At 27.8% G+C, this 15462-nt stretch overlaps 2 protein-coding genes across 3 annotated transcripts; one reads left to right on the top strand and one right to left on the bottom strand.

The window, feature by feature from the left end:
- The first annotated feature begins 67 nt into the window (after positions 1–67).
- On the top strand, positions 68–13986 carry Vinc (vinculin). 2 transcript variants are annotated; one of them, XM_083084075.1, is made up of 19 exons: positions 68–288; positions 1775–1882; positions 2015–2160; positions 2241–2517; positions 2602–2802; positions 2881–3121; positions 3256–3488; positions 4130–4496; positions 4673–5101; positions 5401–5492; positions 5581–5674; positions 6224–6265; positions 6691–6762; positions 7497–7523; positions 7930–8054; positions 9556–9795; positions 9917–10007; positions 10226–10261; positions 11553–13986. In XM_083084075.1, exons 1-19 carry the CDS (start codon positions 232–234, stop codon positions 11720–11722), a joined length of 3048 nt encoding a protein of 1015 aa, XP_082940201.1. In that variant the 5' UTR covers positions 68–231; the 3' UTR covers positions 11723–13986. The 2 variants fall into 2 exon arrangements, with proteins under 2 accessions (XP_082940201.1, XP_082940202.1); XM_083084076.1 differs by lacking the exon at positions 10226–10261 and having other exon boundaries at positions 69–288.
- Positions 12666–15266, bottom strand: Taf8 (TBP-associated factor 8). The gene is made up of 5 exons (XM_083084077.1): positions 15099–15266; positions 14170–14456; positions 13909–14059; positions 13673–13816; positions 12666–13572 (listed from the first exon to the last, which is right to left on the bottom strand). The coding sequence occupies exons 1-5, from the start codon at positions 15226–15228 to the stop codon at positions 13409–13411; spliced, it is 876 nt and encodes a 291-aa protein (XP_082940203.1). The 5' UTR covers positions 15229–15266; the 3' UTR covers positions 12666–13408.
- Positions 15267–15462: the final 196 nt, after the last annotated feature.

Here is a 15462-nt window from a genome sequence, read left to right as displayed (position 1 = left end):
TAAGGGGTTCAGGTCGGCAATCTACAGCACTGTCTTCGCGCTTATTCGTCTGTCTTTTTTGGACGTGACGGCACTGACGGCAGTTGACGGATCGTGCTTGCCCGTGATGGGTGTTACCTAATTATCCTTCAAGTCTTCAGTTTTTTACTTGAGTTATTTCTCACGATTTAGTGCAACGACATTCTTTTCTTTACTTGTTGTTCTTTTACATCTTAATAAGAAACGGTTAAAATGCCTGTCTTCCATACCAAAACTATTGAGAGTATTCTCGAACCAGTGGCTCAGCAGGTAATTAAAGTGTCAAGACCCATATTCCTCGTCTTCAAACTGTTTCGATCGGGAAATACATCTTTGTATCTTAGGATTTTTTTCGGAAAATTTTAAAGAGAAGGAATATATACCGTAACTTAATAATGGAAAAACTCCATTAAAAAAAAATTATATATATATATATATATATATATATATATATATATATATATATGATATATATGATATATATTGAGATATATTTTTAGAAATATATATTTCTTGTCAAATAAATAAATTCTTGTCAATTATAAAATAAGCTATCATATTATTATATGACAAATGTATTATGGTTCATATTCTATACTGTATTTAACTTTTGTGTTTAATCGTTTTAACATATTCTCCTTATTTATTTGTTATAATTATTATTGTTTAATTGTATTGTGTGATAAAAATCTACATAGTACGTTTGGCAGAGTAGATGGCAAACGTATTTATCACACAAATCATATTTACAGAGTAACCCTCTCATTTCATCTCTAGAATGCTTTATATAGAACTATGACATCATACTCTGCATATAGGACAGGGCTACTAAATCCATCTTTCAGACGATATTACAGTTTCCGAAATGAAACTCAATCCCTTTAGCTTGGATGCATATGTATACAGAAAGATGTTCCCTGCATTATTAGTCCAACATCTCCAAAAAAGGACATACTGGTGTACAAGCATCCTACACATTCATATATACTATGATATTAATAAACCAACTGTCATTTTATATTTCAATATACTTTTGTATATTGCTTAAAAAATACATATATTTTTATCACTTATTTATTATTCAGAGATACATATTAAAAATATATATATTACCTTTATATACATCCCAGACAGCACAAAAAGGCCAAAAGATGTCTTAAAGACGTCTAGAGTACTTTAAGACATCTTTAAGTTGTCTTTTAGATGTCTTTTGGACATGTGTGCTGTCTGGGATAGTTATAATTCAATACAAAATACATGTGCAGACATATGTATATAAGTTTAAAAATTCTGCAAATTTTGTTGTACCTGAATAATTATGTTATAATTGCAGTAATTAAATTAACAAGACAAAAATTATAAAATTTTATTTTTATTGTATATTAATTGAAAATTAGAAAAACTGAGAAAATAATTAAAAGGGCTTGAGAGTTATGGAAATTAAACTGTCAAAATATATTTATATGTGATATATAATTATAGGAAATGTTACAAACTTGAGATATTATTTAACAAATATTGTACAAGAAATTATAGAAAAATTATTTTTGACTGTACAAATCAGACAATTTTTACTTAAGGAAATATATATGTATGTTATTATATATTTATTATTATTATTATTATTGTTATTATTTTATTATTTATATGAATTAAAATTAGAGTAATATTTTTTGTATACTTTTTTGCATTTTAAAACTATTTGGATCAAAATACTCATTAAAAATTGTATTGATAATTATTGTAACTTCTACAGGTTTCGAGACTTGTTATTTTACATGAAGAAGCTGAAGATGGAAATGCAATGCCAGATTTGGGACGGCCTGTACAGGCTGTCAGTATGGCTGTGACCAACCTTGTGAAAGTGAGTTTATATATAAAATAAAAACTTGGATATTAATAATATTATTTAATTTTTTTACTTTCTTAATAAAAATTATTCTGTATTCAATTTTGTATTTTATTATATTATGTGTCTTTTTATTTTTATTTACAGGTTGGAAAGGAAACAATAAATTCATCCGACGATGCATTGCTTAAACAAGACATGCCTGCGGCACTGCAACGTGTCGAAGGTGCTTCTCGTCTTTTGGAGGAAGCGTCGGCCATGCTGAAACAGGATCCATATTCTGGACCTGCTAGGTGCGATTTATGAAACTTTTGTATGAAATTACTACGAATTTGATATGTGTAACAAACTCATGATATATTTCTCATTTTAGGAAAAAGCTTATAGAAGGATCACGTGGTATTTTGCAAGGCACTAGTTCCTTGCTTCTCTGTTTTGACGAGAGTGAAGTACGGAAAATTATACGAGAATGCAAACGTGTATTAGATTATTTGGCTGTTACCGAAGTTATTGAAACAATGGAGGATCTGGTACATTTTCTTAAGAATTTAAGTCCATGCCTCAGCAAGGTCTCAAGAGAAGTGAGCGCTCGCGAGAAGGAGCTAACGCATCAAGTTCACAGAGAGATATTAGTGCGCTGCTTAGAACAAGTAAATATATGATATTATAATGTGATAAAGATTAATATCAGACTTATCATGTCGAACGATTGTATTAATATTGTTGACTTGTAGGTCAAAACACTTGCTCCTATTCTGATCTGCTCCATGAAGATTTTTATCCATATTATTTCACAAGGTGGAAAAGGTGCGGATGAGGCGGCAGAAAATCGCAATTACTTATCTGGCAGAATGTCTGATGAATTGAATGAAATTATTCGAGTGTTGCAATTGACTACATATGATGAAGAGGAGTGGGATGCAGATCAATTGACTGTTAGTTGTTTTATTTTAGTGTATGAGACTGCAACTTATTGAAATAGTAAATTGTAATATAATTTTATTGTTATTAAGGTGCTGAAAAAGGCTCAGAGTGCTATAGAATCCAGAATACGAGCAGCTTACGATTGGTTAGATGACGGACTGGCTTTAAGAGGTGGTGTAGGAGAAAAGAGCCTTCGCCAAATAATAGAACAAGCATCGCGTTTGGCAGAACGTTATCTACCTCCATCACAAGCAGAACCTATATCTAAATTGGCTTCTCAGATTGTCACTATGACTGATGCTCTTTGCGAACTGCGTCAAAACGAAAAAGGTTGTTATTCTAGCTTCACAAGATTTACATATTACATCAATTGTGTATTATAAAAATGTTATATACATATATATATATATGTCGGTACACACACGCAAGATGTGACTTAAGTAATTCTATCTATATCTATAAAGGTACTACACCTCAAGCAGAAGCTTTAGCTCGCGGTATTAAAGAGAAATTGAACGAACTCCGCGGCTCGGTAGCATCCGCTTTGGTGGCAGCAGATAAATCGGGAACTGCACAGACGGCGCATACAGTAGCGGGTCGATTAGAACAAGCGAACAAATGGCTTCTAAATCCACAGCACGATGACAAAGGACTCGGTAAAAGGGCTATAGCTTTAATAATACACGAAGGAAAGAAGGTATGATATAATCAATCCTTATAACTCTTTCTTTTGGTCATATTAAACATTAATCATATATATGATGAAATGATAAGTATATAGTAGCGCGTTATCGTCGATTTCTTTTATATGGTATTTCAAATCAGTCATATCTTCACTCTATAATGCTTAATATCTTCAATGCTGCGCATAGAAAGAATGAGCAACCTATAGCAAATGTGAGTTTGTAAATACTTTTAGTTATGTTTTTGCAATGTATGATGTCTATTATCAATATTGTAGGCAGATGAGCTACGCGAAGCGTTTTAATGCGCATTTTGTCCAATTTTGTGGTTTTATGATTAATAGTAATTTAATTTTTTCTTATGTATTATTTAACGAAATTTATTTTAGCAGAATTTTTAGATAATTGCTATCCTTATAAAGTTAAAATTTCACAAATTTAAATTTAGCTAGACGTAATTTTAATGTAGCAAAGGTTTAAAGTTCCTGCTAAAATAAATTCTATTTACACAATGTCTAGTCTAGATTATCGAAGATTCTTTTTATCGAGAGAAAATTCGCGATGCCTTTGTGGCGTTCTGTTATGTATAAATTATTTTCCTTAAAGGCATCGGAATTTTTGCTATCATCGACAATCTTGTGTTTGAAAAAAATAGGTGGCTGAAGGTTTGCCAGGTATACATAAGGCGGAGATTTTGCAATTATGTGATGAGGTAGACAACTTGTCACATCAGCTTGCTGATTTCTGCGCCCATGGTCAGGGCAATACTCCACGTGCTCAGGAAGTCGCCCGACAGCTGTCCCATAAGCTCTATGAATTAAAGAACAGGATACAACAGGCCGTCGTGTCTCGCGTCGTCGAGGATTTCATCGACATCACGACACCTCTGAAACAATTCACGGATGCCGTTTTAGCACCTGCGGGCACACCAGGTCGCGATCAAAACTTCAACGATAAGACATGCACGTTGCAGACATTCTCGAATAGAGCGGCAAAGACGGCAAGAATGGTCGCGGCTGGCGGTATGTTTTTTTTAATATGGCATAAAAAAAAGAGAAAAAAAGATCGTTTTATTTCTTTAAAAGATAACAAGTTATGAGAATAGTTGCTATACATTTTCTTGTAAGGAATTTTTTTGTCTCTTTTCTTTCTTTTTCTTTTTTCTAAAAAGATAAATATTTTATTGTTATATATATAGGAAGCGGAGGGAATAAAAAATTGGCCGAAGCATTAGCTGCCAGTGCCTCGCAAGTGGAATCTCTGACACCGCAATTGATCAATGCCGGACGAATTCGCATGACTTATCCAGACAGTAAAGCTGCGGATGAGCACTTTGAAAATTTGCGACAACAATATGCGGAGACGATGCAGAGAGCGCGAGCATTGTGCGACGAGGCGACTGACAGTGGCGATTTTATTAGAACTTCAGAAGAACAGATGCAGAAACACTCGTTCCTTTGTGAGGAGGCTATCGCCAAGGCGCTCCCGCAGAAGATGGTCGACAATACGGCGTCTATAGCGCGTCTCGCGAATCGAGTTATACTCGTAGCGAAACAGGAAAGCGACAATAGCGAAGACCCGGCTTTCATACAAAGAGTAAATTACGCTACTGATATTCTTCAAAACAGTAAGTGTACTATTTAAACATATTAATATATTTTATTTTTTTATTAATATAATTATTAATATATATTATATGCGTGTAAAAATAAGAGAATTTCAATTGTTTATTATAAATTAACTCAAATTTCAACGAACAATTTATAAAAAAAATATTTTTGTCTTATCACGCACGCGCACACGCACACACACAACACATACTGATTTTAATCTATTTCAAATTAAAAAATAAGAAATAAAATTTACAGATATAAAATTTTAAGATAAAGATATTTCATTAATCAATTGTATCATGTTTAATTAAAGGTGTTGCTCCAATGGTTCAGGATGCTAAATTAGTAGCGATGAACATCAATGACAGTTCTGCAGTATCACGCTGGAGAGAAAGTAATCGTGCAGTGCGTATCTCATTCTAACAGTATATTCTATAAATTTATTATGACATATAATTTAATATATTTTTAATAATGCTATGTTTTTTCTTAGCTGTTGGCCAATGTCGGGCAAGTTCGTAAAGCCATTGTAGTTCAACCAGATTTAGTGCCGCCTCTGGAAATGTCACAGTTACATATTAATGATGGTGAGTTTTCAATATGGAGAGAATATTTCTAGAAATAAGTAATCATTTTTAAAGATATGGTTCTACTAGTTAAAACGGAAACGTTCATGTGATTATACGATTATTTTTTTATAATTAATACATAAAAAACATATAATTGAAACATTCTTATGAGGAAATGGTTAATTTATGATACTTCTTTAATGATACTTCTTCATTATTTGGTTTTCAATAATTTTTAATTTTCAATAATTTGTTGTATAATTCTATAATTTCTATAGATGTAGTATAAAAAAAGATAGATTATGATATATAGATATAGATAAATACTGATATTGTGGATATGTAAATACATGATATACAATGTTTGCATTATAAAATATTCATTTTATATTAGTTTAAAATCATCAAATTTTTATTTGCTAAATTAAATCACTAGTTCTTTTCTTATAATATCATTTTTAATTAGATAAGATTAAATTATATAAAATACTGCATTAGAAAATAAAAGATACACAATTTATGGAGTATATATTAATGAAAAAAGTCTATCTAATATATCTTTTACAGATGAACAAATTCCAACCAAATATAATTACTCCAAAAGTAAAGGTATCTTTTTCAGCATGAAATAATTTATGCATGAGAGATTGTTTTTCATATCATTTTACAGAAATATATTTCTTTAAAATTATATCAATAAATTTGACAAAGACTGAATGTATATTAATATAATTTAATGAAAAGTCTATAGTATATAGAAACAAATATATAATACATATTATATATTATATAATCTGTTTTTTATGCTTGCTCTCTTTCATTCATAACATTTTTTCAATTAGAATTCATTTATTCATGAAGAGAAGCTATACATAACATGCTGTATTATAATCGACAAAATCCATTGCATTAATATTCTCTCACATTCATTTGTATCATATGTAAAATGCAGATCAAAGTAATAATGACAAAAAGAATGATTTATTGCGACGTCAGATTAGCAATGTGAGATTAATTATATTTGCTCCAATTAGTAGAGAATCCCGATCTTTTATATCAAGAACTGGCCTCTGACAACGAGTTAGAAAAATCAATTCACGACGGAGGTAACCTACAAAATTCTTTTGGGCTATAAATGATTATTGTTTTTTTTTTTTCATGTACTTTAACTTTTTATTTATTCCTATTATAAAGCATGCAATGGCTGAAGATAAAGCTCGTACTGTATAACTAAACAAAATATTACAAACATGATTATAATGTTATATATAACATAGTCAAATCTAGAAAAAGGACATAATATTATTCGCGATATAAAAGTGTATAATGTGTATGATACAAGTTTCATTCTACATTTGTATAAAAATATCTAAAAGATATATTTTTAATATAAATTTCTATCTTATATTTAGTAAATCAAGCTGCATTTTGCTTAATCATCCATACATAGTATAGTTTTCTGCAATAATAATTCTCAATAATATCAATGATTCATAGTTATTGTCATCTTACAGATAACATTAATAAATTTAAGCACATTAGGAACATTAATTTTTGACTTTTATTCTATCTTCATATAGTTGATATTTATTATGATGATGATAGAAAGATTAAGAATAACTTATTAGATTAATTAATAGTAACTTATTAGATTAGATTAATAATAATTTATTGTTATAAACCAATTACTGATAGATATGTTGATTTTTATATCTAATTAGCATGATGTTAATGCAATTATATAGTTACATGCATGTAGAACCATTTCCTATAACATGTCCAATTTATCTTATATTTTAATCTGATGCATTTTTGTTTTTAATGCTACATGGATTGCCAGATTATTACGATTATAATATTGATGATGGTAATTATCTAAACATATTTACATGCTCTTATAATCATCAACTTTTGCTTTTTTTTCCTTCAATAATATGTACAGACAGAATATCTATATGAAATAATCATTTTTTGTTGCCCTTAATAAATAATATCATTACTATTGTAAAGATTGTAAATTACATTTACAACAGTTTGCATATATTTGTCTTATACTTTAATTACGATTATTTACAGAAAGATTTACTGATCGAGATAACATCTAGTGTGATCAATTTTTTTAACAAAACTTTTCTGTTATGATTGTTTATATGATTGTCTACATGATTGTTTAACAGATTGTTCTAGATTTTTGCACATCTTGTCGCCTTTTTCGGAAAAGAGGAAATATTACATGATTTTATTATGGTGCTATATTTATTTCTTGTGTACAGAAGTGGCACCTCCTCGCCCACCTTTGCCAGGAGGCGATATTCCACCTCCAAGGCCTCCTCCTCCCGAAACAGATGACGAGGAAGAAATGTTTATGCATGCTCCTCAACCCAATCAACCGATAATGGTAAAAGAAATATGTTGTCCGCTTAGCTTGCGTTTATCATCACAAAATGTTCGGAAAATCGCCCACAGTACTTCGGGAAGTGATTCGGGACCCAAAAAGAAGGAAAAGAGCTATATAAACATAGGTCTGCAACTAAGTCATTTTCGAGTTACAGCCACTTTTATGTTAAAAAAATCGTAATTTATAGTCCGCTTGGCATCCCTTTTTTAAATTTTTTAATTTAAAATTTAAATTTTTTAATTTTAAATTTAAATTCAATTTAAAAATTTAAATTTAAATTCAAATTCAAATTTAAATTTTTAAATTTAAATTCAAATTCAAATTTAAATTTTTAAATTTAAATTCAAATTCAAATTTAAATTCAAATTTAAATTTTTAAATTCAAATTTAAATTTTTAAATTTAAATTCAAATTCAAATTTAAATTCAAATTCAAATTTAAATTTTTAAATTTAAATTCAAATTTTTAAATTCAAATTCAAATTTAAATTTTTAAATTTAAATTCAAATTCAAATTTTTAAATTCAAATTCAAATTTTTAAATTTAAATTTAAATTCAAATTTAAATTCAAATTTAAAAATTTGAATTTGAATTTAAAAATTTGAATTTGAATTTAAATTTAAATTTAAAAATTTGAATTTGAATTTGAATTTGAATTTAAAAATTTGAATTTGAATTTAAATTTAAAAATTTGAATTTGAATTTGAATTTAAAAATTTAAATTTGAATTTGAATTTAAATTTGAATTTAAATTTAAATTTGAATTTAAATTTGAATTTAAATTTAAAAATTTAAATTTGAATTTAAATTTGAATTTAAATTTAAAAATTTAAATTTAAATTTAAATTCAAATTTAAATTCAAATTTAAATTTTTAAATTCAAATTTAAATTTTTAAATTCAAATTTAAATTTTTAAATTTAAATTCAAATTCAAATTTTTAAATTATCCCGAAATACTGCGGACGATTTTCCGGACATCCTCTATATCAGGATATTTACTCCCTGAAAAACTTGGAATTACCAGGAATTTCTTTTTTATTTAGAAAAATCAGGGAATTATATGGAATTTTATGGAAATTCGAGGAATTTAAAAAAAAATGATTCGCTGTTTGATAATTTTGTTTTTATACAATTGGCAATCCGATAAGCCAAGTTGTGAATATTATATGCTGAAAATATATTATAACTACACACACACACACATTTATTTTTATTTATATATATTCAATATCTTAATATTATGTATGTTAATATTATATGTATGTATGTATGTATGTATATTCTTTATTTCTTATATGTATATTTTCTTTGTTTAATTCTTTGTAATTTTTATTGATAGAAAAATGAAAAATCTTTAAAATATTCTCTTTACCTGGAATTTTGAACAAAAGTATCTGGAAGATCAGGGAATTTTTTGCAAGATTTATAAGTAGATCTTGATAATATACATCCATACAAATCACAAAATTAATTACGAATTATATATTTATACTTGTATAGATGGCTGCCCATGGTTTACATCAAGAAGTACGACAATGGTCAAGCAAGGATAATGAGATTATTGCTGCAGCAAAAAAGATGGCTATATTAATGGGAAGATTATCAGGACTGGTCAGAGGTGAAGGTGGTAATAAACGAGATCTCATCGCGTGCGCCAAAGCAATTGCAGAAGCTTCCCAAGAAGTGACGCGTCTCGCGAAAGAACTCGCCAGAGAGTGCACTGACAAGCGTATTCGTACGGTATGATAGAAATACTACCTTATTTATAAATATTTATTTAAAAATATTTAAAATAATTGTTATTCGCCATAGAATTTGTATGTAAGAATCTAATCTTATATTTATCTAATGGTTTCTTTAGAATCTTCTTCAAGTTTGCGAACGTATACCCACTATCGGAACACAACTGAAGATACTGTCTACGGTAAAAGCCACTATGCTCGGAGCACAAGGTACAGTTCATACCTCCTCTTACTTATTTACATTTGTTATACTTTACATTGGTTATACTCGATACAAAAAATCATACCAAGCTAATTAATAATTAAGAAATATTTACAAATGATTTTTTCTCTTTGGGATAATGTAATCTTTCGACAAAACATTGCTTAACAGAAACGTGTATGAGAATTACTATATTAATGAAAAAAATTAAATCCTTTGCATATAGAGACACTTCCGACCTGGGAAGAGCTGATGCTTTATGGTAAAGAAGTTGCAAACTTGTACTTAATGTCGTCTCTTTACCTCTCTTTCTCTTTGATGGCGTTTATTTCGTTCTTGTAAAGATTTGATATCGATTGATTTCCACATAGCGCGATACACAGCATCGAAGTGCATGCGACTCCTATTTTTCCCTTGAAGAGGAATGCGAAAAAATGAAACACTGTTATCCAATGTTGATACATATTATATATATATATATGATATAAACTGACAAATTATATTTACATATCAATACAATACATTAACTTAGCAATCTTTATTAAACAATAGGCTAATGATTTTGATATTTTATTTGAATTTTGAATGGTATGTGCCGCGTTGGTATACGTCTGCTCATCGTGGTGTAGATGAATTGATTGGCTGCAGTAAGTGGATTATAAAATTTATAGCAAATTTTTAGATAGCAAATTATTCAATATAGTACTATTGTCCATATTTTCTACATGTCAAATATCAGTGTATCGTTATATTTCAATCTAATATTTCATTATTATCGATTGTCACAATTGCAATTCATGATTTATCATTTGTATATATTATGGTAAGCAGACACTCGAATTCAAACGATTCATGGTACTTTCATGAAAATTTTCTTTGAGTACTCATCAGTCTGTGCTTCGAAATATATATATGTGTTTCCATTTTCATCTATGCATGTACCTTTTACATAATTACTAGCGCTCGCATATATTTCATTACTAAAATTATATATACATGATTTTTATTTATATAACTAACTCGTCTACAAAAGTTTCGAGCCATAGTAATTATAAAGCATTTTTTTAAATAAAATTGTTAGATGCATAGTAAATACATTCTAGATACTTATATGCATCTAGTTTCCTGATTTGAGCAGTAATTAATCATACATTGCATGTAAGTTACACACATTACACAATAAATAAAGCTTTTTTCATTCTTCAGCACTTAATAATATATTCATTTGAAGGAAGTGTGATGCGATAGATTCTCAAGTAGCTATAGTAGGAGAAGATTCTCAAATAGCTTACAGTAGAATATCAAGTAGCATAGAAATCACATTTGTGCAGTTATATATTATTCATCCATTTTATTTGATGAGAGAATGCTATTTAGTACATGAGATTATTTATGAGAGAATCATTACAAATATAATTTTACAAGTCTAGTAACAGATATAGTAATAATTAGTTTTAGAAACATTTATATGTATTAACAAGTATTGATGTATCGAGAAACTATTTTTTCATCTAAATCTGATAATTGTCTTTGTAATATCTGTGTACACACAGGTACGGAAGAAGATCAGGAAGCGACGGATATGCTTGTCGGAAATGCTCAGAATCTCATGCAAAGTGTGAAAGAGACTGTACGTGCAGCCGAATGTGCTAGTATAAAGATTCGCACCGCTTCCGGTATGAAATTGCGCTGGGTGCGTCGTCAGCCATGGTATCAATATTAAATGATAACAGATGAAGAAAGTAACGAAGAGCAAGTGCAAGATTTTGCTTCGTGTTCATATATAGATTTTAGTCATTTTAAATTTTCTATAATTTTAATATATTAAAAATGTGTTAACAATATATATATATATATATATATATATATATATATATATATATATATATATATATACATATTTCTATATATAAATTTTGCAAGAGAATAATTACTAATTAGGTGTGTTGCATACTATGCTTCATATATTTTAAAGTTCATTTATCATCTTATTTTTTTATTTGTTTTATATTGTGATTTATTTTTTGCTTATTTAATAACAATTTTTTTATGAAAATGTTTTTATAGAGGAAAGCAATATGAATAATCATATATTTTACACGCACAATTATTTTCAGATAGATAAGCAGCAATAACAGATATTTATTTTATCATTGTTTATGATTGTTATAGCATTTAGTTAACTTACTTTTTATAATGTTTAATGAAACAATCTAGCATATAATAAAGTTTTTAATTTTATAATTATGAGAATATACGCAGCATAGAATAAAAATTAATCTTTGATCTCGTAATTTATTATTTTGGAAGAAAAACATTATTTTTCTTATATATTTTTATTATATATATATATACAAATCAATATATATAAACCAATATACATATATATAAATCAAGGTTATAAAAAATTTTTTTGTGAAATTAATAAGGTGTATGCTGAAAGAAAGTCAAGTTCATCCATTTATAAATACATTTTTATATCTCTTTATTGAATAAAATAATATTGTGTGTATATATGTATATATATACACACGCGCAATATATTGGATTAAAATATTATATTTTTACAAAATAAGTATGAGTATAATCACACTTAAAATTACTATACTAATACATTAAATGGCTCTATATATACAGTAGAGGTATCTAAGGATATATAATCTGAATTATCTTTTTTTTTTTAGTGTTCTTAGTATTGGTATATAAATGTATTAAAAATATATTTTTAAATAAATTTATAAAATTTAATTTTTTTTAAATTTTTTGGCAAATATGAAATATATATAGTATCAATTATAAGCAAATATATTTTTTTCTTTAAAAAAATATATTGTTATTCATTATAATTATATGCTTTTCTTTTAAGAAAGAAGTTTTATCTTTCAGGTATTTATACAGTTTTCAAAATTATCAAATATTTCAGATAGAGTAAACTTAGACGCTCTTGCAGCTGTAAATTATATTAATACAATGGAAAATCTATTTTTATACATAAATTGTATGCAATGATTATAACACCAACTTCAGTATCTTTGGCTTTATATTCTCGTATCTTTTCCTTTGTAAGGTGCTAATATGTGCAATATTGACCTAAGCAATGTTACTATATAATAGAAAATCTAATTTATATTTCAATAGTGATTTTCTAATATATGTAACAGTGTAGATAAGTCTAAAAACTGATATGGAATGTTACGTATTAATTCTCAACAATAGATAATAATGTATCTTGAAATACTTTTATGTAATCCTACATTTATAATAAAAGTAATTTTTATTATATATACATACACAATTTGTATTTTTACTTTTTATTTCATGTTTTATATAATATACAGATTAAATAAAAAAAAAAATGTAACATTATTATATTATATTATATTACATTAAATATTAGGTTATATAATACTTAAGATTCGACTGGTTCTCTTTTCACAGACTGCTGTCCAGGTGTTGTACTTGGGATTTTATTTTTAGGAATTTTTCCTGGTCTTAAATATGGATTATCTATAACATCTTGCTGGGTAGCAGTTTCACCATTTTGTTCCATATTTTCGCTTTGTGCTTGATTTCCTAGAAACACAAGTTCACATCATATTACACTGGTTTTGAACTATATATTTATTCTAAATATCTTTCATATTACGTGATGTATATTAAAAAGAACTTGTACCTTCTTCTGTCTCTTTTCCTTCTTGCTCTTTTTTCTTTTTCACTGGATTTGGTTCAAATTGAAATTCTGGATCTGGTTCAAATATTTGATCTTGAGGTAAAAGAGCAGAAATATAACTTGGGAATTGTGGTTTACAAGATATTACTAAAAGCAAAAGACTCGTGTAAAATATTCTTGTACATATATTGGTATATAATAAAATAAACTTTTGTTAATTTCATACATAATTTGCTTACAAGGAAACATGCTGTTATCCTCTGTGAGAAATAAACTATGTGTTTCTCCGGTTTTAGCAATAAACCTTGTTAAAGCTCTTTCAATATCCCGTTTCTGTGTTGCTACCTTTTCTCTTATTGCTTCATATTCTGTTACTGGTTGCTTATGCGTCTACAATATTTCCATTATTGAATTAAATTTATATGTATCATGTAATATTTGTTTCGATCACAATTAGTTTGCAACCAAATTAAAAATATAATAATAATTAATATACTCACTGGAGTTCTGATATACGCATGTGGATCAGGAAAAGGTGGCAAATAATTTGGTATATGTGCTGGATGGCTTTGTTTAACACCAGCTTGCAAGATACTCAATTGTTTGGCTTGTGTTTGTTGTTGAAGTGCTGGTAAAACTGTTCTGTTTTGTCTCTTTGCATAAGTCTCTATATTATCTACTTTCATGCCCATATTAATCAGTGCCAATATCACATCTGCTATAAGAGGCTCTGTTCTCCCAGAAAGTTCACAATAATTTCTCGCTGAAGCTCCAGTTTCCACAATAACTGTAATTTGTGAGAATATAAAGAATATTTTGTGTGCATGAAATAAATAAGTAAACTTACAAAAATCTCTACAAAATTCAAAAATGTTATAGAAAGGATAGAAAGTTACAAAAGGAATATATTCTACACTTCCATTTAAAATTAAACTCAATGAATTAATCTATCATATTTATTAACTTATTTTATATTTTTGCAGTCCAACTAGAATATATAGTTTTTTAAACAGCTATCTGCTTTCTAATAATTTTAATTACTTGGCTCATTTAATATTACTGTCCAATACAATAAGTTGTAAAATAAAGTATCGAATATAAGTTGAAATTTGTCAGAATATTTTTGAATATTAATAGAAATATTTTATTATATATATATATATATAAATTTCAATCCTTCAAAAATCATCTTGATGTTTAAGAGCTCATTTCTTGTTAAGCTGAATGTAATGTAATTACTGAATATAACATTTAAAAAATGTATTATGTAGAAAAATATAAAAAGTGAAGTTTATACATTGTTTTATTCATTGATTTATTTTTTTCTTTTTTTTTTAAAGAGCATTAGCATTATTTTGTGCAATCTTGAGAATAAAATTGTATATACGAATAGGTTAGAAATTTAAATTTATCTTCAAGTTTTCCTTACATGACTGTAACATTTCGGTGAGAGTTTCTAATACTTGTTTCTCACACGTATCATAACCGCATTCTACTAAAATACTGCAAACAACTTGATTCAAGATTTTTCTTCGAGTATTAACAGTTTGTATATCCATTTTTAGGTTAGATAAGTAAAGTTTCAAATTATTGAACCTCAAACCTTGAACCAGAAAGAAGATGTCACAACCTCACGACCCGTTTTTGAAGTGCCTTTAAAACGCCTTTACATGGCAGTATCAAGCGTCTGCGCAGAAAACCATTGCGCATGCCTGCGCGGAGTGGTACCCGATTGATCACGTCGCCAATTGGCTAATTCAAAATAGAACTCTCTGATTGGTTAATCGTTGCTG

This window comes from Camponotus vicinus, unplaced genomic scaffold, assembly GCF_025532165.1.
Source record: "Camponotus vicinus isolate PSW18456_S1 unplaced genomic scaffold, iyCamVici1.0 SCAF_12, whole genome shotgun sequence".
In the NCBI taxonomy this organism is placed as follows: domain Eukaryota; kingdom Metazoa; phylum Arthropoda; class Insecta; order Hymenoptera; family Formicidae; genus Camponotus; species Camponotus vicinus.
The sequence above is the reverse complement of the archived record's forward strand: the minus strand, read 5'-3'. Positions and strand labels throughout refer to the sequence as shown.